Source organism: Melopsittacus undulatus, chromosome 7 (assembly GCF_012275295.1).
Source record: "Melopsittacus undulatus isolate bMelUnd1 chromosome 7, bMelUnd1.mat.Z, whole genome shotgun sequence".
Lineage (NCBI taxonomy): Eukaryota > Metazoa > Chordata > Aves > Psittaciformes > Psittaculidae > Melopsittacus > Melopsittacus undulatus.
Window position 1 is genome coordinate 61,336,306 of NC_047533.1, and position 26,834 is coordinate 61,363,139.

Below are 26,834 nucleotides of genomic sequence, written 5' to 3' on the forward strand. Positions count from 1 at the left end.
AATCTGGTAACTTGTATTTACATTCCCAAATCTGTCTCAGGACTAAGAGCTTAGTCTTTTCTACCAAAAGTATTCAGTATGTTTGAGATATTTTTGCCTTGATTTTAAAAAAGTTTGCCTGCAAGAATGATGGGCAAATTATCTAAGTGTTTTTTTAAGAAGCTAAAATTATATAGGAATATATGTGCCTCCTGCAGTTTTCTTTTCATCATTTGGTTTTCGACCACATTCTTGAAACCTGGCATATCAATGCATCTGTGTTTTATAAAGAATTTGCAAGTATGATGATGAAAAGGGCTAGTGAATGCTAGTTTACTGTTTTCTGCTTCCTGCATACACAATTTGCTCTAGCCATTAGGAGAAATATTGAGATGTAAAGTTCATGTGCAAAAATGAGATACTTCAGTGGAAGAATCTGCTTCAAAGGACTAATTATTAGTACAGGAGGAAAAAAATGTTTCATGCATTCTTTTTATACAGCTCACAAAAAGGTCATTATTTCCTGAATATGACCATTGAGGCATATGATATAATACATCCTTATCTGTCACTAAGTCACTACCATCCTTTTAAGCATCGTCAGAATCGCTAAAATATACCTAATTGGCCGATTAACATAATCTTCTTCTTTTTCATAACTGTCTAAAGAAGAATATCCCAGCCTACACTGGCAGTACTCTAGGTCTTTCCTAGTATCTTAGATATGCTCGGTGAACAAGGGTGTTGTTCTGACTGGACGTCCACAAAAAGCTGGCAAGGTCAAAAGCTGTGACAGATAATCCCAAGCGACCAAAGGGGTGTTCCATACCATATGACATTATGCCTAGCAATAAAACAAGTGGGATGGTTGGCAGGGAGGCTGTTGCTCGGGGGCTGACTGGGCACCAGTCAGTCAGCAGGGAGCAATTGTTTTCATTTGCATCACTTTACTTTCTTGGGTTTCACTTCTCTTTGTTATTTTCTGTTTCATTCCAGTTTATTACCATTATTTTATTTCATTACTTAATTGATTTTTTTCATTACTGATTATTCCATTATCATTACTTTATTTCAATTATGAAGCCATTCTTATCTCAACTCATGAGTGTTCTCACTTCTACCCTTTCAGTGCTCTTCCCCCATCCTGCTGCAGGAGGGAGAGTGAAGAAGCAGCTGTGCAGTGCTTAGTTACCAGCTGGGGTTAAACCACAACACTGCTATTTCAGACAGCTGTACTTTTTTCTTTTCTTTTTCCCCTCAAAACCCACACAAGCAATCTGTATTCACTTTTGGCACAAACTTTGCTGCTGCTATTCATTTGCTGATTTTTTCATGTATTATGACACTTACCTTTTTTATCTATTTTCTAAGTATAATTTCTTTTGAGGTTCCTTTTAACATGTAGAGCAGCCTGAATACACAGAAAAAAATTCTTCTCTGTCATTCTTTTAAGTAGTATATATTAGGCTACCATTCTTTAACATACTAGAATATTGAAAACTGAAAAACCTAGGAACACCCCTTAAATTGATAATTTCTAGTATGGTCCAACATCTCAACTTACTTGCTAATCAAAATACATGTTTCTTGTTTTAGGGAAACTTTTACTAAAGGTTCAAAAGGGTTTCTAGCTGTCTAGAACTTAAGGCTGAAATAACACAAGAAAAAAAAAGGCGAGAAACTGGAAATAAAAGGAAAACACTACGATGCATTTTCACACCTCTTTCAGCAGCTCTTATCCTTGCCTTTCTGCACCAGTTGAAATTTCCTGTTATAATATGCTTTAGAATACACATACAGTGTAGTACCCCTCAAAATGCTCCTCTACTTGTACTCAAATTGTACCTTTATAAACTTAATTTTGACACCATTAGCAGATGTCCATCCATTATGAAGCATCACGTGCTATTTCACTCAAGCAATTTACTTCCACAAAAAACTTACACCCATGATGACTCTGGCTCAGCGAAAGCAAAAGCGTGTTTCAAGCTTGAAAATATTCACAAATACAAGTGAAAAGAATACAGGTAAATGGAGAGGGAGGAGACACACTAGTGATATACAGCCATAATAGTAATGGCTCACCTGGGGATTTTGCTGAAGAATGAGCACTGGAGTAGTGGCCACCCTTCTTTACTGTACTCATATATTTGACACAAAGGAAAAAGACATTAAGGAAAGAAGTTATTAAACAGCTGTGAACATGCATGAAAGGAAGAAGGGTAAATAAAGGTAAGTAAAGACTACATGAGAAAAAATGGCAAGTAAATAGAACGATAAATACTAGACAGTTTGGATACTTCTTTTTCAAATTAACCTGACCAAAGGGGTGTCCAAGTAGAAATACATAAGGGAATGACAGCACTGATTTCTAAATACTTTGCATAAAATTCACTGTTGACAGATATCCCATAAAATCTCACTAGGGTCAACACGATTGCATGAAATATAGATCAGTTGTGAACCTTGCCCTTCATGCTACAGATATCTTTGTTGTTACCCCAATCCTTCTTAGAGGTTTTTCAGTTAAATGTTCAACATTTTACTAACAAATGATTAATATTCCACTTTGAAAGAACTCAAAGAGATACAATTATGTTAAACAGCATAATTAGGCAAAACATATATTAATATTGAAATGAGAATATGGAAGACATTACAGTTTTGAATACACACACAGAAGTTTGTATTATCGGTAATTATGTAGTTATGCTCAAAACAGAGCATGTATATTTACATATTCAATGGTTTGATTTCAGAGCTACTTCTCCAGGTCTGAGGAAAAAAAAAAATGAAGTTGTATTTTCCCTCAAGAAATTTTCTTTTCTATTAATTTTTGTAAAAGACTCAGTGATTTGCCAGCAGTTTGGCTGAACACCATATGTTACAAAACACAATGTGAGCCTTTCTTTGCAATTACAGGAAGCACAAGAACAAAAAAAAACCCAACAGATTCTCTGTTAATGGGCAATAACATTCCAGAACATCTCCTAAAATTACTTGAAACAGCAAACTTCTCTATTTCTGACAGTATTTGGCTTGCATAGGAGAAACTGTCCAAATTCAGAACACTTAAGTGTATACTCTAGTTCAGTGAACATGACTTTAACCACATAACCATCCTTTTAATTAATAGACTTCAAGAAAATCAAATGCCATGCTGAAAACACATCCCAAGTGTACAATTAGCACAAATTATTCCAGTGTTCATAAACTGAAACCTTTTGTGTCTGTTAATTAAAAAATAGAAACCACATTTCTTCTCAGGATTCAAAAATAAATGCAGATTTTATTATAAATTAGTATTAATTCTATGAGAAAGACTGAAGAAGAAAAAAATAGGAAAAAAATTAAAAAAACAACAAATTTCTCTTCAGGAAACAAACCATAGCACTCGTATTTCAGACAGAGCCAACAGTTTTTTCACCCCATTAAACAGTTTCTGACTTTCATGTGTTTTATACATTCAGCTCTCTCCTAGAAATAGTACCTGAGGCAGGTGATTTGCTTCGACGGGAAGGTCCTGGACTTTTGGACCCAGTATATCTTGTCCCAGATGACCGGGAATAAGAGGACTTCATAACACGGCATTCTGCAAAGCAAGCAGATAGATATTTGACAACGCTTCAGTGTACAGGCTTCCTCCAAACACTACCATTGCTGTTTGTTATCCAGAAAATGAACATCACGAATTTCTAAACATGCTTGCCTAACTGAATGAAACAAATTTATAAGTGCATGTCAGAACTTTAACTTACATGCTATATAGATTTGAGCTACCCAAACACTGTATGTAACACAGCTTCTGCATGTAGTATTTCTTCATGTCTTGAAGCTGGATTATTACTGTAATTCAAGTTTGTATCTACACACTGCTGAAAGAGCAAAGAAGTCAGCTGATGCCAAAGTTCTGGTAATTCAGTAAATCTTACATGCTGATAACAGCAGCTTTCTATAGGGAAACTGCACAGAAAACTCCATTTGCTTTACTTTTTTGCAGAAAACTGATATTGTGACCGATTTTTAAAGAGGTGAAAAATGTCTATTGCTTCCAAAAGGCTGAGACAACAGATTACTATCATTTACCACCAGCTATATATCATTAAATAAAGGACAACCTAAAGGGGAAAGAAATCAATAGGCATATATTCATTGATATTTTGGAAACATTTTAATTCCTACAGTTAGCATCCACTGCAAATCACTCCAAATGGAATCATATAAATTTCCCTTCTAAGTCTGTCCTGTTATTCATCACTATGATGTCAATGCCATCATTATAAAGCCACATCATCACCAAAAGTAGATAGCAGAGCTGCATGCCCTGCCAGTCATGTTCCACTCTGTACCTAACCTGCTTTTCCCCATTAAGACCTCCAGACTTAGAAGAAGCAGAGGCCACTTAAGCTTGAAGAGAAGAAGGAAGGAAAACCCCTCCATCACTGGGTTCTCAGATAGGAAATGACACCAATTAGTCTGTGCATGGTGCAATGGGGAAACCAAACTTATGGTCATAAAATCTCCAGGGAAAATTATGATTTTGCCCAGACTGGCATCTGCAGTGTGAGTTAATACAGCCATGCTCTTCCATTCCTGCATAGGTAGGTCTAGTCTAAAATTATGCTAAAAAAGTACCCTTCTTGTCACTTCCACATTAGCTAAATCAGCACAATCAGGCAGTTCTGGAAAAGTAGTATACTGGCAATAACAACAGAGTGAGACCTGGCTAAATCCTCCATCCATCAAAACATATGGACCAGTGTTTAGATATATATCAACACTTCTTGATGTAACTAAAGATTTTATAATGCAATTACAGCATTTGTAAAAATGAGAAAAGCAGCAAGTGTTTTTGCCTTCAGTTAGCTGACAGAAAGGCAACCCCCCCCCCCCCCCCAAAAACAGACAGCCCTCTTATTCACAATCTGAAGCTCTCTTCAAATAATCTGATCCTTGACAGGTCAAGATTTCTTTACCACAGATTAATTTTTTTCATAAAAGAAAATCAGAGTGATTATTCAAAGAACCAAGATAGACAGAAAAAACATGTCTGGTAGGTCCTGTAGCAATAGGACAAGGGTTAATAGTTTTAAACTAAAAAAGGATTAGATTCAGACTATATATGAGAGGGTTTTTATGATAACGGTGAAACGCTGGAACAGGTTGCCCAGAGAGGTTGTAGATGCCCCATCCTAAGAAACGCTCAAGGCAAGGTTGGACAGGGTTCTGAGTAACCTGATCTAGTTGAAGTTGTCCCAGCTTATTGCAGGGGGGTTGCACCTTTAAAGGTCCCTTCCAACCCGAACTATTTTATGATTCTATGAACATGAAGGGAAAAACCCCAGCACATATATTATTTGATATTCCAAGCCAATTCTAAAACTCACTGGTAGAGGAAAGAGCTTTTTCCTTGAACTTCATAAAGTTTCTCTTTAACAGAAAAACAATTTTTATAGACAAGTTAAATTCATGATCAATGGCAGACAGCACAGGCACAAAGTCTCACTTTATCTCACCTCCTTCCCTACCCAACACCCCCTATAACCTCACAATATAAACAGGTTCAACACTTGTTCCATAGCAGACAAGACTGGAATGTATGAATTGTCAAGCAGGACCTGAAATGAGTGTGGTTATATATGTGATTTTTCAAAAATCTTATGAGGATAGCAATATGGGAATCATCTTATGGTTACGGATGTCAAAAGTGAATGTTTATACCAGATTTTAGATCCATGACTGAACCTTTCAAAATTCAGTGCTCTTTTCCATGTAATTTAAGAGGGTCTGTTTTCCAAGAAAACAGATCAGAATTGTTAGTGCATTTTAACAGACTTACAGAATTCAGATGATAGCTTGGAAAAACTTTCTAATCCATAGGAAAATATATTCCCTTGTATATTTTCCTAGATCACACAACTCTTGAGAATTGAACAGGGTTAGGAAGAATTATCAATTAAGTTGACTATTTCAGTGGGTTTAGGATGTACAGTCTTACCGCTGTGATCCAACACGAAGTCATCCTGAGCATACCGGTATTTCTCAGGCCCACATGCAATGAAGACATCATCATCTCCAAAGAAGTCCTGCAAGCATGTCACCTTGACAGCAAAATACACAAATCAAAATAAACAAATGCAGTACTTTTGAATACTAAATCTTCAGTTAGTCAGCGGCAGTCAATAAGTTTGTGTTTTCCTTTTCACAGTGATACCATAATGTTCTTTTTATTATAGAAACACTCCAGTTCTCAAGTACTTGGGCTCTCCTAATAGTATAGGAAACCACAGGGTCAAAAAAAATCATTATGACTGCCCCTCACCTCCATGAGCCCCTTTTCTTACATGTAACACCTACATTTTTGCCTGTAACTACACATACATGCTGACGATTTGACAAGACCAGCTATAAACACCACTCAAGTATCAAAGCTTCTTGTATTCTTACATTAATTACTTAGGGAAAAATCTCTTGAGTTAAAATGATTGCACTACAAATTCATTCTTGTATGGTCCAAGGCATTTAATTTTCATATTTTAATGTCCTGTTAAATAAAAAACTTATTCCCCCTTTGATTAAAAGGTATTTCATATTCAAGAAGAAAAAGTAAAAATACAGAGTCCATGCCCTTTGCAGCTCCGTCTGTTCTTAATTCTCCCAGGGATGATGTCACAATGTATTTCAGTACGGATCAGAAAGGAAAATAGTGTTTCAGTCATACTTTAAAAATACAAACCCAAAGACCTTGGAACAAAACTGATTCCTCAAAAGCAAATAAAAAGTCAGGTTGTGAAGGAGCAAGGGTCTGCTTTAAAAACAATTAAACCCAAAAATGTCACAAGAAATCCCAACAAAAACATTTTAACTCCTTTGGAAAAACAAAAAAAAAAGTGCTTGCATGTAGCAAGCTATTCTTTAAATGCAGACAGATTGCAATTTTACCGTATAATTGTTTCCCTGTAACACTGCACACCCAAATGAGATCTGACAATAAAAGCTATGTAGAAGCTAAGAAACTTAGAACCATTTGGTAAAACCATGCAATTAAAGAAGTAAAACAAAAAAATGCTTTTAGGGAAACTAGCTTTTTTCTTTCCCAGATACCCGTCAATGGCATTTGCATATTTGACCCACTGCAATAATAGTAAACATTGGCAGAACTACAGGAAGGGGTCTCTACTGCCTGCAGTAATCTGAGAAACACTCAGAATATCAATGACCCTCGGCTCTCTGCAAGAACACCCACCCAGAGCATTCACCAGCAGCGCAGTTGTCATGGCAGCTAACCCAGAAATAACAGCCGGTGCCCTTACAGCAAGATCCTCACTACAGTGGCACATGCAGTATCCAGCATTTGTGTCACTGGGTTACACTGCCAAAGGACTCCAGCCATCGCCAAAATTCTTTTATTGTTAACTTACCATTGCAATGACAATCTGCTCACATTGATGAGAGACACATTCAGCTGTACTTGAAAGTGCTGCTTCTAGTTACCCAAAGAGCAGCAATAGCTGGATTCAAATAGCTGTACAAATTTAAGCAAAACTAATAGATTATTCCTCTACTTAGTAACTTTCTCTACTAATAAGAGGACTCATTATCATTTCCACGGATTTTAGTAATTTAGGAACCAGCCCAAACACACCACTGCAGGAAAACTTGTGAGAAAGCTTTTGGAATACTTATCCCAGTAGGACTGCTGGACACAGGCAGAAATGTTCTGTGAGGCATAAGCTCACACCCACAGTTGCCAAAACAAGGTGTCATTTCCACAGGCTCTGTCTACCCACCGCTACTCTACTCATGCACTCAACGCCCTTGCAGTGCTGTTTCAAGCAGATTTGAACTAAATGCTGTGGTTTAGCAGAGCCTAAAATTAATCTTCTGGTTTGATTCAAAGCTTTACCCCTTAGCCTCTCCAGTCTAACATCTGAGCTGAGTGTAAGAGAGGTGAGAATGACAAGTCTTATGTCAGAATGGAAAATTCACTAGGATATAGCTACATGCAGCATTATCCTTTTGGTTTTGCAAAACAATTCTACAAAGGAAGGGGAAGATCTGCGCACAAAAGATGATAGGAGAAATGCACCTTAAAATCTTTGGTAAATGGCTATTGGGGAGAGGAATAAAAAACTTTAAGCTATTAATTTCAACAGGTACTTCCCCGCATGTTCATGTATATACAGAAGAATAACCACAAGCAACAATGATCAGAAAAACTGCTGGAAGGTGAAGCAATGGAATCTCCATCTTAGAGCTCAGGCTAACGCCAGCTTTTCAGTCTGCCTGAACACTGTACCCGACCTGTGTGACTTCCACCTGTCAGTCATACACCAAAATGCACTTTAGCTTACTGTAAAAGATACTAAACTATATTTATAACTGGAAGCTAGATAAAAGCAAGTATAAAAGATTTATACAGATGCTCACTATATTCCAGTAGTGAATACTGGAGGTCTTCCTTCTCCCTGCAAATAGTCTGTACCAGCTAAACACAGAAGAAAAAAAACGTTGAAAAAGCATATTCAACAAGGACTAAAGATCTGCTAGATCTTACTGATCCCAAATAACCACACATTATGAGGTAACGGAAGTAGTTTTAAAACCAGTTCATAGAAATCTTCTGTTTTCCTAAATGTATAATTTAATGGTTATTTTTCTAGGCCTTTATCATAATTAAGCCAAAAGAGCAGCTCCCATGGTGCAAACATATGCTAAAATAAGCATACTTTATTTCCTACAGAGTTAAAATCAATGTGTATGCTGCAATTAATGATAGCTGTGTCCAAAAAAGCCATTAAGAGAAAGCTGAAATGAATAAACCATTTGCATGGGATTTTCTATGCTTCAGGTTCACTGTGGTCTAACTTGCAAATCATGTAATTCCACCCCAAAGAATGTCAATGCAAACAAAATTTCTTTTGTCAGTTCTTTAGCATACGGCAAATGCTGCTTCTCTTTCCACTAGGCCTCTATAGACTGTCTTACCCATTTTTTGTTTTGCTGCAGTTGGTGCTAAAAGAACTGTTCAGTCCTTCAAAATATTTCCTAAAATGCATTTCAAAGGAAGATGGTATTAGCAAAACCACATATACAAGTGTACCATAGCACAAATAGTCAAATATGCAATCATTCAACTAGTGACTCTCTTGCGAGTCTTGATGTTGTGAGCTTCTATACATGAAGATGAAAATCTTAAACACCCTGAAGACTGTTCAGCACCAAAATGAGATCCTTTCTAAAATTCCAGTTATTAGGTCATTTTTGAGATTCAGATCTGGCCACTTCCATGCTTTCCATCGGTGGCATTGCAGTAAAACTCTCTCTCCTGTCCATGGCTTTTATTACCACAGATTATGCCCTTTTAAAAGAGCAAGAAAAACATTATTTGTTCACCAACAGGAAAAAAAATCTCTTTTAAATCTGATATTTTTTAATGGAGGGCTCATAGAGGGCTGCACAAAGAAGTTTTTTTAGGATTTATCATTATAGTCAGCAATACAAAAGTTTACACCAAAGGAGTTTAACACTTTCTTGATCTTTTTCTTTTTCACAGAAAAGTGAAACTATTTTGAAGAACTGCTTCTGGAACACTTTAGGTAACTGTTACCTTGTTAACTCTGGATGCTTCAATTAACATGTTTAAAATGTGTCTAACCTTATTTATTTCAAAATACAACACTCCTTTCTAGTCAAACATTGCCTATGTTCTGCTGGTAACTCCACTGCAAGACTTTATTTAGGACAAAAAGTGACTTGCTGGTGCTCCTCTCACCAGAGACAACTTGGACTGCTATCACGCTGTCTTCTTGCACTGCTTTTATTCAAAATTTGTCACCATACACAGCAAAGCAGTGCATATTTAGATAGAACTGGACTGGGTATGTTCTGAGTCCTTTAAAAAATACTTCTAATGGCTTAGAATTACAAGCAGGAATACAAGGGAATGAGGAAAAGCAAAAATGTTATGTAAGATGTCTCAGAATAAATACAACTGACATCAATATTACATTTTCTTTGTTAGTAGGGTCACCCACAGTTTATTGTGTGTCTGCTTCAACAGAATCTGTTCACTTGCATTCTCACTATAGCTTTCTGAGACAATGTGCAAATGACTCTGGGCATCACTGCTTCCTCATGGGCTCAGAACGGCTGTGCTCACCACTAGACTAAAGATCAGAAGACAGCCCAATTCAAGCAGCAGCACCAGGAGAATTAAATTGTAATTGGCTTCAACTGCAAGAAATCTATACAAGTGTGCAAGAGGCTCAGTGATGCAGTGATTCAAAACTGCAATTGCTTGTCACCTGAAAAGCACATCCTTTTGTCATGAAATTTCTCCTCTTCCCCCCCAGCTGAGGAAACCTTGAGACACTGAATGGATGAAGTTTTTTAAGACTTCCTAACAGAAGTACATAGTACTAAATATGCATGTTACAGAAGCAGCATGACTAATGGGAGTTTGCAAGACTATTAACAGCAAAAGGACTTCAAAATCACACAGCTGAAGGCACATAGTTTACATGTGGGTGGGCGGGGAGGCACAAACTCACAGGAATGGGTAAAATTGCAAGTCAAAATGTGAAAATGGGGTGTTGCAAGAGAAGGGAGAGAAACACACCTATTTGAAAAATCAACTGCCTGATCCCCTGCTGTACACTATTGCAGTGTTTTAGTGTCAGGTACTCCTATTAATAGGTTTATATTTTAAATAGTCTAACAGTTATAATCACAAAAGTTTGTTTGTTCCAAAGAAATGCTTCAGTCAGATCAAGCTACTCGACTAGAATATACAAACTGTGATCCATACAGAAATTGCTTTCCCATTACCATCACACAGGTCTTAGAAATGTAATTAAATCAACCCCTACTCCCACCTCTGAAGCTAACAAGAAGACAGCTCATTCCCAACAGAAGAAACGTGAATAATGAACAATCTTTTGTAGACAGAATTTAGCAGGGATTTAATAATTGTCCTTTCTGATGAAGTTACAATTTAAAATACTGAATTATATGAACAAACCCTTATCTACAGCATATTTGTCCTCCAACCTCTAGAGCAAAAAAAAAGAATATTGAAAAGAATTTGAGACCCTGACACTATGGAGGTTTTATAAACATCTGCAAAATTACTAAACAATTCAATTCCTCTCTCTTTGGCACCAGAAAGATTTCTGTAACCACTTAACAAAACTCTCCACCCAGGAGCTCACTGGATAAACTGTGTTTATTCCAGCTGTACAAATACATTTCATTCCAATTGTAGAAAGAAGAGCTGCAAAGAAAAATACTTTGGCTTAATTTAGTATGGCTGATTCAATTTAAGTAAGCAGCAACAGGACTGTTCAGCTCAAATCTGAACAGCCACACCCTGTGTCTGAAGAAAGCTTCTGGAGATTACAAATTCTGTACGTCAGCTGAAAACGGAACTAAACCATCAAAACTGGAAAAGATATGCAAGATTATTTGTATTTAATAACAGAAGAAATATTTATATCTACTGACTTCAGTAAAACAGGATATGGGGTAAGTATTTTTAAAAGGAAGCACATAACATACGAGGCAAAAGGAAAACTGGGAGAGCTGGCATGCACAGTCAACAGCTGGATTCCTGAATGTTTTCAGCTCATCAGTAGTGACAGGCATTTGAGGTTGAAAATCTTACAAAAATGTGGTGTTTTTTTTTCCAGGAATTGTTGGGGGAAAAAAAATGACTAATCTGCTACCATGTCGGCATGACAAATCTAGATACAGCCTCCCTGTTACAGCCTTCAATATGAGGGGTCTCCACATTTTTGTTGGGAAATGATCCTCCTTTGTTACTGGGACAGATTACAGCTATGTCATCTGACAGTTTTACCCTTTGCCCCTTAAATCAACCTTTATTTATGAACAAACAAAAGTCAAATATTTGTCTCTTTTGCCAGTCAGTTCATACTTATTATTGTCCTTTTTGTTTCCCCTTTTAAAACAAAGTTAGCCCCTCACTGCCATACAAACAGTATAATTGACATTCTTGCAGTGTTTTTGAAGCTGTCAGATTCACAGTTCAAGGGTTTATGGACATCCTAAAGTGCAAACACCAGGAAAGCACTCCTCTAGAAACAGGTCAGTTGTTTGTCTTCTGTTTCAGCTGCATCACCAAGGGCAAACTTAACTTCCCACATGGGCAGTTTCAGGAACTTGAAAAGGAAGGTGAAAAGGGCATTCCCACCCTCTCCTACTGAGTACTGCGATTTTAACATAGATTTTCTTACCTTGGAACTTCCCTTGGTCTCTGATAGAAAAACTTGACCAAGGGAAAGGAGGTGTGTAACCAATATTCCTGATTACTTACTAAACCATCAATATGCTACGTGACTGAAACCAAGACCGGCACAAAAGAGGTTTGGTGTTAGCTTAAGGCAGCTATCTGCCTGGCTATACCGAGTCACAATTCCTGACATGCCCCCAGTAAACAGTGAGACAATAGCCAGTTGGATAGCTAAAATATACCCAGGAAGGAGAAATACAGAGAAAAGTCAAACCAGTGAGCCTCTGACATGCCTTTTAAAAAAGAAAAAAACCCCAAACAATCAAAAAAACCTACACAAAAAAACCAAAACCCAAACAAAAAAAACACTAACAAAGAGCCCCCACCCCCCAAAAAAACCTTGCCCACCTGTAATTGCCAGAATTCTTTTTCTTAATTAACAATCTATTCATTTGGTAGAACTGACAAAGTGTTGACAGCAACGATGCTAAGTGATTTGGAAGCAAGCAAAAAATAAATTGTCCAAGAGCCAGGCAAGTATGGAAGCCCACAGTGTACACAAGAATAGCAACAAGAAACACTACAACATCAGATATGTAGCAAACCTGAAAAATCAGATCAAGTGTTAAGATTCCTGCTGGTATAAAGAAGTAGCATTAGACAACTGAAAAAACTCATGTTCCTCCCAAGCTCATATTCTCTGTGACACCTCTGCTACAGAATCTCTCTGGGAATTCCCAAATTAAACAAAATTATACACCAAAAGAAGTGTAAGCAAGCTACTAACCTCTGATATAATGTTTGAAAGAACTCAAGTGCTACTAAGTCTGGGCACATCTGCCCAAAACAGCCGTAGAGTAGGTTGGAGAGTCCTAAAGCTTGAGGATATATAACTATAAGCTTGATACTCTATAGACCTTTCCTACTAGCTGTAGCTATGAGGACAATGCAGTGCATCATAATGATTTTCCAAACAGCCAACTTCAATAAGGTCATTAGTAGATGTGAAGGAAAGGGGGGGGGGGGGGGTTTAGGGGGGCTGAATTCCTTTGTTCACTAAAAATAATTGGAATTAGGTCAAATACCTCTTAATTTCTGCAACTAAAACATGAAATACAGTAACAGAGATCAGGTCATGCAGAAAGAATGCAAAAGTAACTGGGTTAGAAAACCTGAAAAATAATTACCTCATCTTCTGATGACTGTGCATCTTGACCAGCTTGGGTTTTTGTTTGCAACAATAAATCTGATTTCTAGGTCAGAACTTCCACAAAACATTGTCTGATTTACCATTTGAGGTTTGGCATCTGGCAGCCTTTCAACTTCTCCTTCAAGTTTATTAAATTCAGTAAACATTGAGAGAAAAACTAAATTTTCTGATTTAAAAAATTTGTAAATGTGGAATTTGCCTGCATTGGATAAAGGCAGCTTGTTAACCTATTCAGGAAAACAGAAAAAAGCAAAAAAGAGTGTTGAAACAAAGACCATAATGAGAATAATTCTTCTAGGCCAGCTTCCTAAATAACTGTTTAATCAATGGCTGTGTCATATTATTACAGTCATCATTAGAAAATGAACTTCCTTTCACTGATATCCTGTGATGAGGAACAGCAGAAAGAAAGAAGACAAACCCTTTTGTCCCACAGGGATTCTAAAGAGTAAGAAAAAACCCCAGAAATGTTAAATCTTTGCCTGCTGCTTTGTAAATAGAAAAAGTCTGGCTGTAAGCCCAGGAAACGCCTAATACAGTATGACAATGCAGAAAGACTGCATAAACAGACTGGTCAGGTCGCCATAACTCATACAGCCATACAGCTATTGGGAACAGATGACAGAATAGAGTACATATCACATTTTGGTTTTATTTCAATTTTAAACAGATTTTTGCATAAACTTTATACCATCTCGAAGTTTAATTCAGAACATGAACACACATGGAAACGGAAGACTGCATTTGGATGCAATTCAAATAGATCATCCTCACTGCAATTGAAATGACAGTAAGAAAAATAAGCTGTACTAATATGCACAAGTTAAAGTGAGTTCCTACACATATCTATTTCTTAAAACCTTCCAGTTTTTGTAGAACTTTCTGTCAAGACTCCAAAGGGCAAAACTGATCTCTTTCTGCAAAAAACATATTTCCAGTATTGAACTGATTACATGCAGCGATTTAGATATCGCAGTTGGAAAGGACTAAAATTCTGGAATCTGTGAATCTTTTTGAATCACACTGTACAACTCATCTATTTATCTCTGGAACATAGAACATCCCAGAACATCCCTTGCCACAGTATTATCCATTACTTCAACGAGAGTCATCATTTCAGTGTATTAAACAGTGAAATTTAACATCATGCTTCTCAATTTCAAGTTACATAAAGAAAGAGCACACTTACTGAACACAGAATAAGTGGAAATTGGAAAGACAACTAGCAAATGCAACTTATCTGACTATAATCCAGTTTGTCTGAAGAGAAAAATACCCCACAGTATTTTCAGTTACAAGACAAAGATGATATATTTGCCCATAGGTGCATTAATCTCAGCAGCTCAAAAGTCAGCATAACAGATTCTTTCCTTAAGTGGCATAACTGGGAAGCCTAACACAGAACCAAAAATAGCACCCGACTTCTCACAGCTAACCTGCCATTTTACCAGAGAGTAGATAGTCTAAAAATAAAAGCTAAAGGTATTACAAAAGAACATTAAAAGAAAAAGTGTACATATAAGGACCGCTAGCTCAGCTAATGCAGTGAAATGTTATGGATTTAATGACACCCTGTTTCACAACAAAAATGCAGTTAAAATAAAAATCACATTTTTTTTTCCAGAAAATTACCCCTTTTGTACTATTATAGATACAAGTGCCTTTAGCCAATCACCCTACTCGAAAAACATGGCATACAAATACTATGGAGAACGTAAAAAAATGAAGTCATATATTTCCCCAATTCTTTTGATGAGTTGCTGTGGTATTCACAGAGAACCTACTGCAGTCCAAGGCTTCCACTGTTCATGGGCAGACACTATTTCCTGGAGAGGATACAGAAACAGCAGTTTCTTAAATAAGAACTATTTTTTCATAGAAAAATAAGAAATTCAAACTGAGTGTTTGTGGCCAGTGCAGAAAGAATAAAAGTTGAAATCTGAAAAAGTCTTTTGATGAAGAGTACAAATAATTTTTCATTAATTTTAAGCCTTTTTTAGCTTAAACATTTCTACTGTTTTGCTCTGGAACAGGTTGCACGGAGACATTGTAGATGCTCCATTCCCGGAAATTATTCAAGATAAGTTTAACAGTTCTCTGAGCAATCTAATCTAGCTGAAGATGTCCCTGCTCATTGCAGTGGAGTTGGCAATCTTTAAAGGTCCCTTCCAACTCAAACCATACAATGATTCCATGGTTTTCCCATGGCTTAAATTGTTCCTGTAGTTGCTGCTAAAGTCAAGTTTCTGTTTTATTCAAATTCTATTAAAAAATATCAAAATAAGTAACTCTAAGATTCAAAACATCAGTCAAGATGTATGACACTGCAATTTCATGTTCTTACGTTGACAAATTAAAATTCTGTTGTTTTCTGAGTTCATATGTTACAGCTTCAGTCTTGTATTCATTCAAAACTATTTCTCACAGCACTGAAATAGGAGGGGAAAAAAGTTTAGGTAACCTATAAATTCAGGTGTCTCAGTTCTGTCCTCTTCATGTATACTACTTTGCACAAAAGAAGTCTTGCTAAGTTCCATTGAGCTCCTTACAGACTAGAAGCATGCTTTTCACGTGTATTTTAAGGTTTGGACATTTAACATTTTTAACTCTCAAGTTACTTCATTTAATCAGCATTCTATCTTCTTCAGTACAATAGCTGCACTTCCAACCAACCTCGCAGTTCTATTTTTATAATAGTAGCTCATAGGTTTTGCAATGATAATTGCCTGCCATCCAAACAGCATGCACAGCTTTCAAAGGCTTTTAATTCTCAAAGCATCCCCCTCACTTAATTGCAAACTGGAAATATAGAAACAAAGTTAAGCTTATGGATGTTCTATATTCACCATTTCAAACAATGACATTTCACATTCAGATCAGATAACAGAAATTCAGTGTAAAAATACTGCCCTCATCAAATTAGCTTCCATGCTTATCCTGCTTTGTCTGTCATGACTATTGAGGTCTACTGAACTTGCATACAACATCTGGAACAGTTATACTGAGCTAGGGGCATCAAGTAAAAATAACAAGCATATAACTGATTAATTTAAAGATTAGATGCTTGGAAATCTGAGAAATTGCAGTAATACAGGAAACAGAAAGCACACTTTGTAACTGGCTTTCAGAGATCCAGATCAATTCCACTAGCTCCCAACTCTGACCAATATTATTTCTGTGTTGCTGCTGCTTCTGAATTGCTTTACTCAGGAGATAAACACGTAAACTGCATTTGAAGGTGTATAACATATCTTTGACTTTATTTTCAGATGAATTACAAAGACAGTGGAAAAGTAACATTTCTAGGCACTGATAAAAGGACAGATGTGTCAATGCTGTTACACCAGAAGTCCTGCCAGAAAAAAAAGGATGCCTCCATCAATTTCTCTTTAAAAACCAAAACCCAACAAAATCTCACTCATTTATTCCTACATGTCTGAAAATGGCATTCCTTCCTTCAAACAAACATCCACAAATTTCAGAAAAAAAGCAAAATGGACACCACCCTCCTTAGAAGCACAGACCAAAAACATCAGTTGACTTTTCCACTAGATTCTATGAGGTTTGGATTAAGTGTTTTAAATATTGCATTTTAAAATCCTACTATTAAACAGGGGAAGTTTAGATTGGATATAAGGAAGAAGTTCTCTACTGTTAGGTTGGTGAGGCACTGGGATGGGTCCCCCAGGGAAGTTGTGAATGCTCCATCCCTGATGGTGTTCAAGGCCAGGTTGGACAGAGCCTTGGGTATCATGGTTTAGTGTGAGGTGTCCCTGCCCATGGCAGGGGGGTTGGAACTTGATCATATTAAGGTCCTTTCCAACCCTAACTATTCTATGATTCTATTACACTTTTATTGCTATGCTACCATTAGCAGCTTGGAACTCAACTTTGGTGAGTTAGGCAGAGGATTTAGGTGACTCAATAGTATTTTTGAATTAAAAGCTGACTCAAACTGTTGGGGGAGAGGTTAGGTGAAATGCAAGTAAATTGGAAGGTGAAAAAGATGCATATAGGGTCATAATTTAGCAACAGACTACTAAATATTAAAAAGCCCCTAAAGCAATCTGGATTACTGTTTCTGCTCAGCCAGAAAATCAAGAGACACTGCTGAATACTGGAAGCATCTGGTAACATCATATTGTTTTGTGGACCTCTGTATCAATGATATGATAGGTGCTTTTGAAATGTGCAAGAAAGATCATCCTATTTTGAATTAATGAGTTCAGAATTCATTACTGGTACCTGAAAATCAATTTTTAGAAAGCAGGACCAATACATCATAGCTTGTTACTAAAGACCCATTTCCAAACCACTGATTTTTTTATTTTTTCCAAAGAAATCTAAAAAATACATTCCAGGCCAGGCTTCCTTCTCTAAGATACTGAATTATGAAGTATAAAATGGAGCAAACACAATCTTCAAATCATACCATCAACCACAGTGAAACTCAACACTGAAGGCCAGTCAGTGCCTCAGGGTCTGCTACTCTCAGAAAATAATGCTGGCACTTAAAAAGGAGTTTTTCACTGTCTTCCACTTATATTTGGCAAGATTTGAATCAGTACTTTCTTCCAAACTCCTGCCACTCATTAAAGGGCAAATAAAAAACATATCTATTCCTGTAATACAAACCTCTTCTGACTCTGGAATTGCATAAAGCTAAATTACATAAGAGAAGGCCCAATGAAAACTAGATATGTATAATCTTTAGATTTTGGATGACCAAATCTTTTCAGAGGTTTGGCTTAATCTATTTTCTATAATTTCAGATGAGGTAACTGCTGCTAAACTGTAAGTTTCCCAGGTTTGTGTTTTTCCCATAATAAAGTCAGAGTTCACTAAATACATTATTTTTATCCAAAGGCCTTTTTTTAAAATAATCCTTCTTCCTCTATAGAAAAATTACTTAGAAGCATTAATATATTTCTGAAATCCATTTAAATATAGTGAGAAATGTGAATTGAATACATTTGTTAATTTTAAGTTGATGTTTTCTGGTTTTTCAAAAATCACCAGTTCACCAAGCATTTCATCATACTTTCTGTTCATGATGCTTAAGACCTCATGTATTAGACCTCATTATTTTTACTGCATTGATCACATTTTTTTCACATGCAGAAAACTAGTAAATGCAGCAGTGGGATCCCTTCACTTTCATAATCATTATAAAAGCTACAAAGCTAGCCAGTCTGCAAATAACTAGTCACCTATTTCTGGTTAAATAAAGAAACAAACAACAAGCAAACCCCATTCTGCTTCAAGCTAAAACTAAGACCAGGCTATGCAACTAGAAGCATATATGGAGCTATATGGAGAGACCATAATATATGATTATATGTAACATATTGTATATGGAGAAACAATTTTTTTGTCATTAATCTCATCTCAGCAAGAGCAATCATGAGATGGTTTTCTGCCTGCTAGTGCCACTGTGGAGTATAAATAATACTGCTTCACTGTTCTGTGGGTGTTTGTTTTGTTTGGGTTTTTTTTAATTTTATTTATTTTCTTTAGCATTTGCATGTATCTATGGTACCTATTTTCAACTTTGATGAAAGAGGATTTTTTTAAAAACATTACTTAAACTCAAAACACAGCTAAAAATAAAAACTATATTACAGTTTACAACAAAACTGGGAACAGATGAGGGTTTCCAGCTGTAATATATACCCAGCTAGTGACATGGAAATCACCTCCAATGTTAAGGAGGATGCTTCCTGTGCTCCTGATCCTAAACTAGTCTGAATCAGCTAAGAATAGCAAATACAACATGTTATTCTGAACAGAACTGGAAGCTACTGTAGCTGCAACACCCCTCTGGCATCTCTCATGAAGGTCCCATCACAGCTCCCAACAAGTGGAAGTAATCAAGGTCCAGCTCAGTCTGGCTGAATCTAAGCTGCAGTGCTGATGCCTTTGCTTTATCCTCCGGATCCCAGTTAAGGAGAATGGTATCAAGGTGTTCAGTCTGGCTCAAAATGTATCTGTTGTTGCAACTGATGTAAATACCTATGCAAATAGTTTGGGAATCCTTGGATTACAGGTTTTTTTCATTGCCATTATCAGGGTTAATTAGCAAAACAGAATAAAACTTCCCAATTCCCCCCTCCTCCTCCTTTTCCTAAAAAAAAAAAAAGCAATATCCTAACCAAGACTAAGCAGACATAAAGAGCTGAATAGTGTACTTACAATACATTTTTAATTTTTACTTTAATAAAATAAAAATAGTATTTGCATCTGCTACAAGTTTTGATCTTGACTCTGCTAACGTGAACTCCATCCTGTGCAGAAAAACCCAGGGTAGCTTTAATCTAGCCATATTCAGTACTAACAGTAGCAATGCTCCAGTGTAAAACATTGCAGAAGGCAATCTGGCCTCCTGGGTACCAATACCAGCAGCTGAGGCTTGGGCTACTGACAGGGCACTGCTATTTGTGTCAAAGCTAATTTACAGCCACACTGCAGTTGCACCTATTCACTGTCAAGTGATCCTTCTGGATATTATAAACTCACTCCTGCTGCACACAGAAGGGAGGTTTGTCCACTCCATAGCCTGCATTTGGGTACGCAACTGCACAGGAATGCGCATCATGTAATAGAATCTACTTACAATACAACAGAATAAAAGGAGTATGGGTAGTCTCTTAGTATCACAAACATACCTTGCAACTAGCTGCAGCACTGGGAAGCACATCAGAACAGACACTGCTCAGAATTACTTAGGCTTTGAAGCAAACATTGTCATTGTCAAGCCCTTCTGATTGAAACAGCACCAACCCTGTTCCTGCAGTTTTCTGCAGCCAGGTCAGGATTTTATTTGTTCCATCTCCAAAAAGTATACATCTGGAGAATCCAAACTCTAAGAAGCATGCAGCGTCTTCTTTTCTTTCCGCTAACTTCCATTATATGTATGGCTTAATATACAGTTAGTTGTCTGATGCTGAACAAGCAGATTAAAAAAAACCCAAAAAACCAAAAAAACGTTTCCCATTTGACCAATATATTGTAGGTACCTTGCGTCAGAAACACCTGAATTTTTGTCATTCTCTTCCCCCTTGGACCACAAGAACCTTATATGCTCCAAGATGAGAGAATGCTTTCTCAGGCATGATTTCTGACATTCAAATGCTAAAATGCCACCACAGCTTTGAGATAATATAGACAGTAAAACGATAAAGCAGGCACTTAAACAAAAATGTGTCAGGATAACATCATTGAATCTCACATATTGGTTATACTAACAGATTCACTTTACACCTTCTGCTCTTGCACTTCCTGCCATTGAGAGAATTTCTGCCCATAATGGAGTCCTGGTTAGAATTTCAACCACTCTTACATTTGTTTACAGCAGTATTAGCCTTAATCCTTTTAGTCACTATTGCTAAAGCAGAAGCATAGTTCTGGCAACTCCTCCATTATGAGGTTATTGGTGTCCTTATTTCTACTCTCAAGGTCTAAGGCTTTTGCAGATATTCCCCAGCGCTTAAAGAGCTTCCTAAGCAGCTTCTGGGAACACATGTTGTTTTTACTAGCTCTGGGTAGAGTTTCACTATATGTGCCAAGCAGACCTCCTTGAGGCCCTGTCAGTGATCAACTGATTTAGTGTTCAAAATTAGAACCCAAGCCCAGCTACTTCTGGCAGATTCACTGCAAGAGTCTTAATTCTTATCTGCATTCAGCATATCCAGTCACAGTTACTTATTTTACTTACCCTAACATTTTCTCTGCTGGTACGTTAAAATGGACTGGCAGTAGTGTATTCTGTACCTTTCATTAAAATGGACTAGCAGATACTTAACCGACTTGCAAAGCCTCCCCCAAACAAAAAGCCCTCTTAGAAGCTGCCTTAGAAAATGCCTAGAGATGCGATTTGTATTGATACAATCTATTTGATATTAACAATAGTTCTTCTTAATTCAGTTGCAAGTGGAAAGTCTAAGGAATTACAGGCAACATGGCTCCTTTATTCCCAAAATAAAGGCATAATGCAAAAAAATGTTCTAGAAAGCATACACTGGATCAGTAGACTTCCTCTTTTTTTGCCTTTTTCTGGGCCTCCTCAGAAATATTTCCAGTGGAGATGAAGATCCATGAGAAAGGAATTTAAAATTATCAACTATTACTGTGCTATTCCTAATCAGCTTTGAGAAACCATCTGTTTTCTATGAACACCATCCTGAAACTGTTGCTTAGAATACACTATGGAAAAGTTAGCTACGACTCCAGGAATCCATGGTTCACACGGCATCTGCTAAGTATTCCATAGATGTTTCCCTGTCAGGCTTTGCTTTTGTGGAAAGGGGACTGTAGCAATTTTATATTGAGATATATATATATATATATATATATATATAAACTAATCTTACTAGTCTAAAAAGAAACGTCCTTGAAGACTGTTAAACAAATATTTACATTCAATACATGGCAATTACATAATGTTGCCTTTAAAGGAGTGAGAACTATTAATAAATACAGGAACTCAGTCATCCTGGAATCTGCTTACTTGCAAGTGTTGAATGCAGTATTCTGCAGAACTATATCAAAGTCTAAAACTGATTTTTACGATTCCTTTATTGCATTTAAGACCCAGATTAAACAAAACATGACAGCTCAGAGCCTGCAAGTCAGCAACAGCCAAATTCTCTGGAGTTGTGTTGACTTTTCTCAACTCAGTATCTATCAGTACAGATATTTCTGAAAGTCTATCTGAAAATGCGCTGAAAGATGCAGTATGAAGTGCCTGCAGTACAAAAAACAAGTTCAGTGAAAGTTCTTAGTCTTCCTGAGAAAGTTGGGGTTTTTTTGTTTCTGATTTGGTTGACTTATTTTGTGACACTTAGAATAACTGTAAAAACAGTAGGCTTATAAAAACCCACAGTTAAAAGAATTTACAGCAGAAGCATAACCTCCCCTACACACAGTTTCTCTTAACGTGCTTCATGTTGGGTAACCAAGTACTGCCAACCCAAATTTAGATGTACACACAGACTCCAGAAATGTATTGCCCTGCGCATCAGCAAGTTACTAAAAAAATAGCGAGACTCAGCAAGAATAGAAATGCAGAAAAAATAAAGAATAACAGTTATAAAAATAGCACTATTTAAAATATGAATGTGTTTCATCTCCCTTCAAGCTCAGAGATGGGAAGAGAAAAACTTTAAAACATTTTTACAGAGATGAAGAGAAGATGGTAGCAAGTATAAAAAGTAGACAAGTTAACTTATTAATTTCATTGCCTCATAGGCTATATGCAAATGTGTTTACCCTCAGTCTCGAACTGTGCCACACTCTTGGCAATGTACTTTAGAAGTTATTCCAGTCATTTGCCCACTCAGAGGTTTCACTAGAAATCTTGACCTTTTTTCTGTCAAAATCTGCAAATTTCACAGCACTTTTGCTCACTTTTGCTTTTAAAATAAAGTCTTTTAAATTAAAGGCTTTTACTTAAGACTACTTCAGTCAAGTAGACTGAAGTAAAATCCACTCTTATTGTAAACTCCTTATATCCGAGGCGAATGGATACAGAAATCCTCTATGTGGACTTATGGTCTGTTAGTATTAAGTGGCAGATGCTGCATCAGCTTTTTCTAAAAATGTCAGGCAGCATTCTTTTAAATAAATGCTCCAAAAATGCATTTCATTTACTGTATGATGACCTCTCCAGTCTCTGCTTCACAACTCCTGAAAAACACAACTACTCATTCTTTGTTAACATTAAGCTTGTGACAAATTCAGCCAAAGGAAAGTAAAACTTTAGCCTACTGAATTGAGTCCAATTAAAAAAATTGCCTTCATTTGACAGAATTCCTTTCCTGTGTAGTACGATTACATTTACCCAATTTGAGAGTTTTGAAGTTACAGTATTGCAGCAATTAAAAATCAAGAAAAGGTTTTCATCAAGTTGCAAGATCACTTCTTCTTTTTATACAGTGGTTTAAGTAACTTTTATTACATCTGCAGCCAAAAATTCCTAGTGGCTTTCTGAAAGATTAGCCATTAAAAGATTCTATAATTACTCAATACCTTATTAGAACAACAACCACCTAAACCAGTTGAACAAAAAAACCCAAACCTTATTGATATCAGTAGGCTACAATGTCCATTTGATTAAAATACATTCCACATTGGAGGAGTGAGTGCAAGAGAGAGAGGTGAAAAAGCAAATTGACAATTCATAGACCCACACTATCACTCTGAATAAGGTCATGACACTCCATTGTAACATACAGTCAGCTTTTATGGTTGCACTGAGACAATTTTAGAATTAATGAAATGTTACACCTGCCATTCAGGAAAAACTGTGTATTATCACCAGGAGACAAAGAAAGAATATTCCTCAAGTAAAGCATTTACTCCAAATATACAAAAAAAAAAAACAAACAAAAACCAACCAAAAGTTGTGGATACTCTCAACCCTTTTAAGTTGCAAAGATGGTAAAAAATGAGCCTGTAAGCAGGTAAGTTTATCCATCAACTTGTATGTACAACTTTGTACAATTAACACCTTGCCCAAAGATACATTCACCTACTTTCACTCACTAACATTACTGATGGTATGAACAGAAAAAAAAACAACAAAAAAGGCAAAGCATGCCATATATTTAGACTGAAATCACTTGAGGGATTTCCAAGCCTATTTTTAATATAGCACAATATAGAAGCAAATAAGCAAAACAAACATAAATCAAATCCCATCAGAGAGGTGATGAAGAAGGGTCACAGTGAGTTAAAGAAAGCAGACATCAAGTTTCTGCTAAAGTGCTGCAGAACAAGTAATTTCCAACCAGCAATTTCATAACCATAGTCTTACAAATGAGTAGCTTGTCAAGTGCTGCATACTTCAAGCACATCTATGCACTAGTGAAAACATGCAGGTATTTTTGAAAATTAATTCCTTACAACTCAGATTTTGACCTGAGACTGTAATTTTTAGGATAATTGAGATGTGTTCATCAGTTTGGAGATTTGAAATGTAACCTAATACATAAAATTCAAATACTTAACCATCAAAGAATCTAGTCTAGCAGAATATTAAAAGTGAACAATCTGTTTAAACTGTAACTTCTATAAAAACTAAAAATAAAAGATCTGTTATTGTTTTGAGGATGCAAATTCTGAAAACAGTTTTATGTATTTTAGAAACTACACAAACTCAAGCATATATAAAGAATACTGTTAATAAAAGTCATATTTTTTTACATTATCAAAATAAGAGTTTCCTTGTTAATATTCCATTTTAGAGAAAACCTGTACTTTCTGTTATAGCAAATAACAATTAAAAGAGAACTTTTATAGAATAAGGCAAAGTTATAACTTGTTCCCTGCCAACTGAGGACAGTTCACAGATAAGGTATTCTCACCAACATCCAGTTGCCACACACAAATATCTAGCCCTTCGCTAAAAATAAAGTTTTTCAAGTATGCTAGCCTTTACTCACATTATGAGTGAAGATGAATTAGCTAAAACATTTTCAGACTAATTATATGTGGATATATAAAACATCGAGAAAAAACCTAAGGACAAGAAGAGCCCCTAACTTCAGTCTCATTCTAACACAGTTTACAAAAAAAGGTAATGAGACTGAGAGAAAGAAGCCTTTCTTTACACATATTTATGTCTTCTTACCTTACAAGTCTTTTCTAGTTCAGTCATATGTCAGTTTTGACCTTCACATAATCCTTTTTTTCAACCATACAAAAGAAGTAGTGTAATTCTTATCAGTGTACTAACAAAGATTAATAGTTGGGTCTGCATGTGAAAATACTGGACCCTCTCTTCTTCCTCCATCCTTCCCCAATACTTAAAGCAATAAATAATTTTTGTTCAGAGCAATGAGAATTTCAGCAATATGCTCTGTTACCAGGATGTGTATCAATTCCCACTGGCTTCGAAGAGAAGGAGGAAACACAGAGATTACAATTCTGGAAAAATTTGGGGAAAAGATTCCATTTAAAAGCTCCACTTCTAACTATCAGGCAAACAAGCCAGGAGACAGGCATATTCTGCCTCTAATACACGAGTGATTTCAAGGGAATTTTGTCAATAAACTTGGCTACAGATGAAGGGTTTAAAAAAATGAAACATAAATCACATGGAAAGAATTGGAAGTCATCTCAGACATACACTACAAACTTGAAAGCACTGAAACACTGTGGAGTCGTATTTAGCAGAAATATCCAAAGCCTTAATCTCACAGTTTTTCCATTATCCAGAAAATATAACTTACTGTATATTGATCACTTATGTCTGAACACTTGATAAAAGCCAGAGCTGGTATGCATCTCATTTTTCTTAGCTTATCAGTTAACTTATTTTTTTAATTATAATTTATCTTTCACAACTGGAAGAGTAAGTAGAAAATGGTTTTACATGACAGCAACATTCTCCATAGGACAGTATCATGGACTGTCTTGTTTCCTCTCTTCAGGAGGCTTTTGATAAAGAAATGATGCCCTTCACCTCCATCCATCAAGTCAAGACCCTGGTGACAAGGCTAATACAATGAAAGCTGCTGTTATTAGTTAACAATCATTATTTAAGCAAGATGGATAAAGTGAAGTTTTTAATTTCAGGTAAGCATTTTAGGCACTACCAGGCTTGCATCTACCTCCCAGGAGATGAAGAAAGAAGGGTTAGGATGTGACATAAGGATCTTCCCCATAGGGTGAGTATTTAGTAGAAATCTTAGAGGTCTAGATATTAATAGATTTGAAGTCCCTCTTTACTCTGGATGCCTGCTGGGTTCAGAGTTAATAAAAATCCCTACGGAGTTTTTTGACACTAATATGCAAGCAGTGGAGCAGTTCTGCATATCTTGACTTAGCAATGCTTACCCAAGGATTGCATTATCTTAAGGAGGATTAAGAAGAACTAGAGCAAACAAAGAAATGTAGCTGGAAGGCCATGTGCTCTGGCTGTTTTCTCTCTTCAACCAGAGGTAGCTCAATAAAAGTCCAAATAGCTGTGCATCCATCCTTTATTTCTGCAAAGAGTATGGGAGTAAAGAACGAATCCATCTCCCCATCCCTGACAGTTCAGATGTCTAATACAATTTCAAAATGTTTTTCCCTGACCTCGTATGGAGATACAACTGAACACTGAGTTTATACAGTACATTGCTGTCTACTTGCTCTCACTAGAAAACTACATTCATTAAATTCGGTCATCAGTGATTGAAGGGTTTAAATGTTGTGACCTGGTTTTATGGACTTTATTTGGCTAATCATCTTGAAATGGCTTTAAAACTAGGGGTGTTTTTTTCTTAAACAGCAATCAGAGTGAATTTTCAGACAGACCTTCCCCCCATATGTGATAACTTATACTAGCGTTTACCTCTAAAAATTCCATATAAATCTTTATTCTTACTAAGTATTGGAACAGAGACTTCT

General features: G+C 36.4%; 1 protein-coding gene across 3 annotated transcripts in view; it reads right to left on the reverse strand.

Annotated features, from left to right (window-relative positions):
• The window catches only part of DCLK2 (doublecortin like kinase 2), an 84,863-nt gene that overhangs the window by 35,573 nt on the left and 22,456 nt on the right, over positions 1 to 26,834 (reverse strand). For 2 of the 3 annotated variants that reach the window (XR_004549882.1, XM_034065032.1), the window contains exons 3-4: positions 5,978 to 6,080; positions 3,470 to 3,571 (exon numbers count right to left, since the gene is read on the reverse strand). Coding sequence is in view for 2 of the 3 variants with exons in the window: in XM_034065032.1 (XP_033920923.1) it covers positions 3,470 to 3,571; positions 5,978 to 6,080 (205 nt within the window). In the remaining variant the exon portion in view is untranslated. Of the gene's footprint in view, positions 1 to 2,064; positions 2,116 to 3,469; positions 3,572 to 5,977; positions 6,081 to 26,834 lie in introns of all 3 variants that reach the window. The other variant, XM_031046778.2, reaches the window with a different exon arrangement.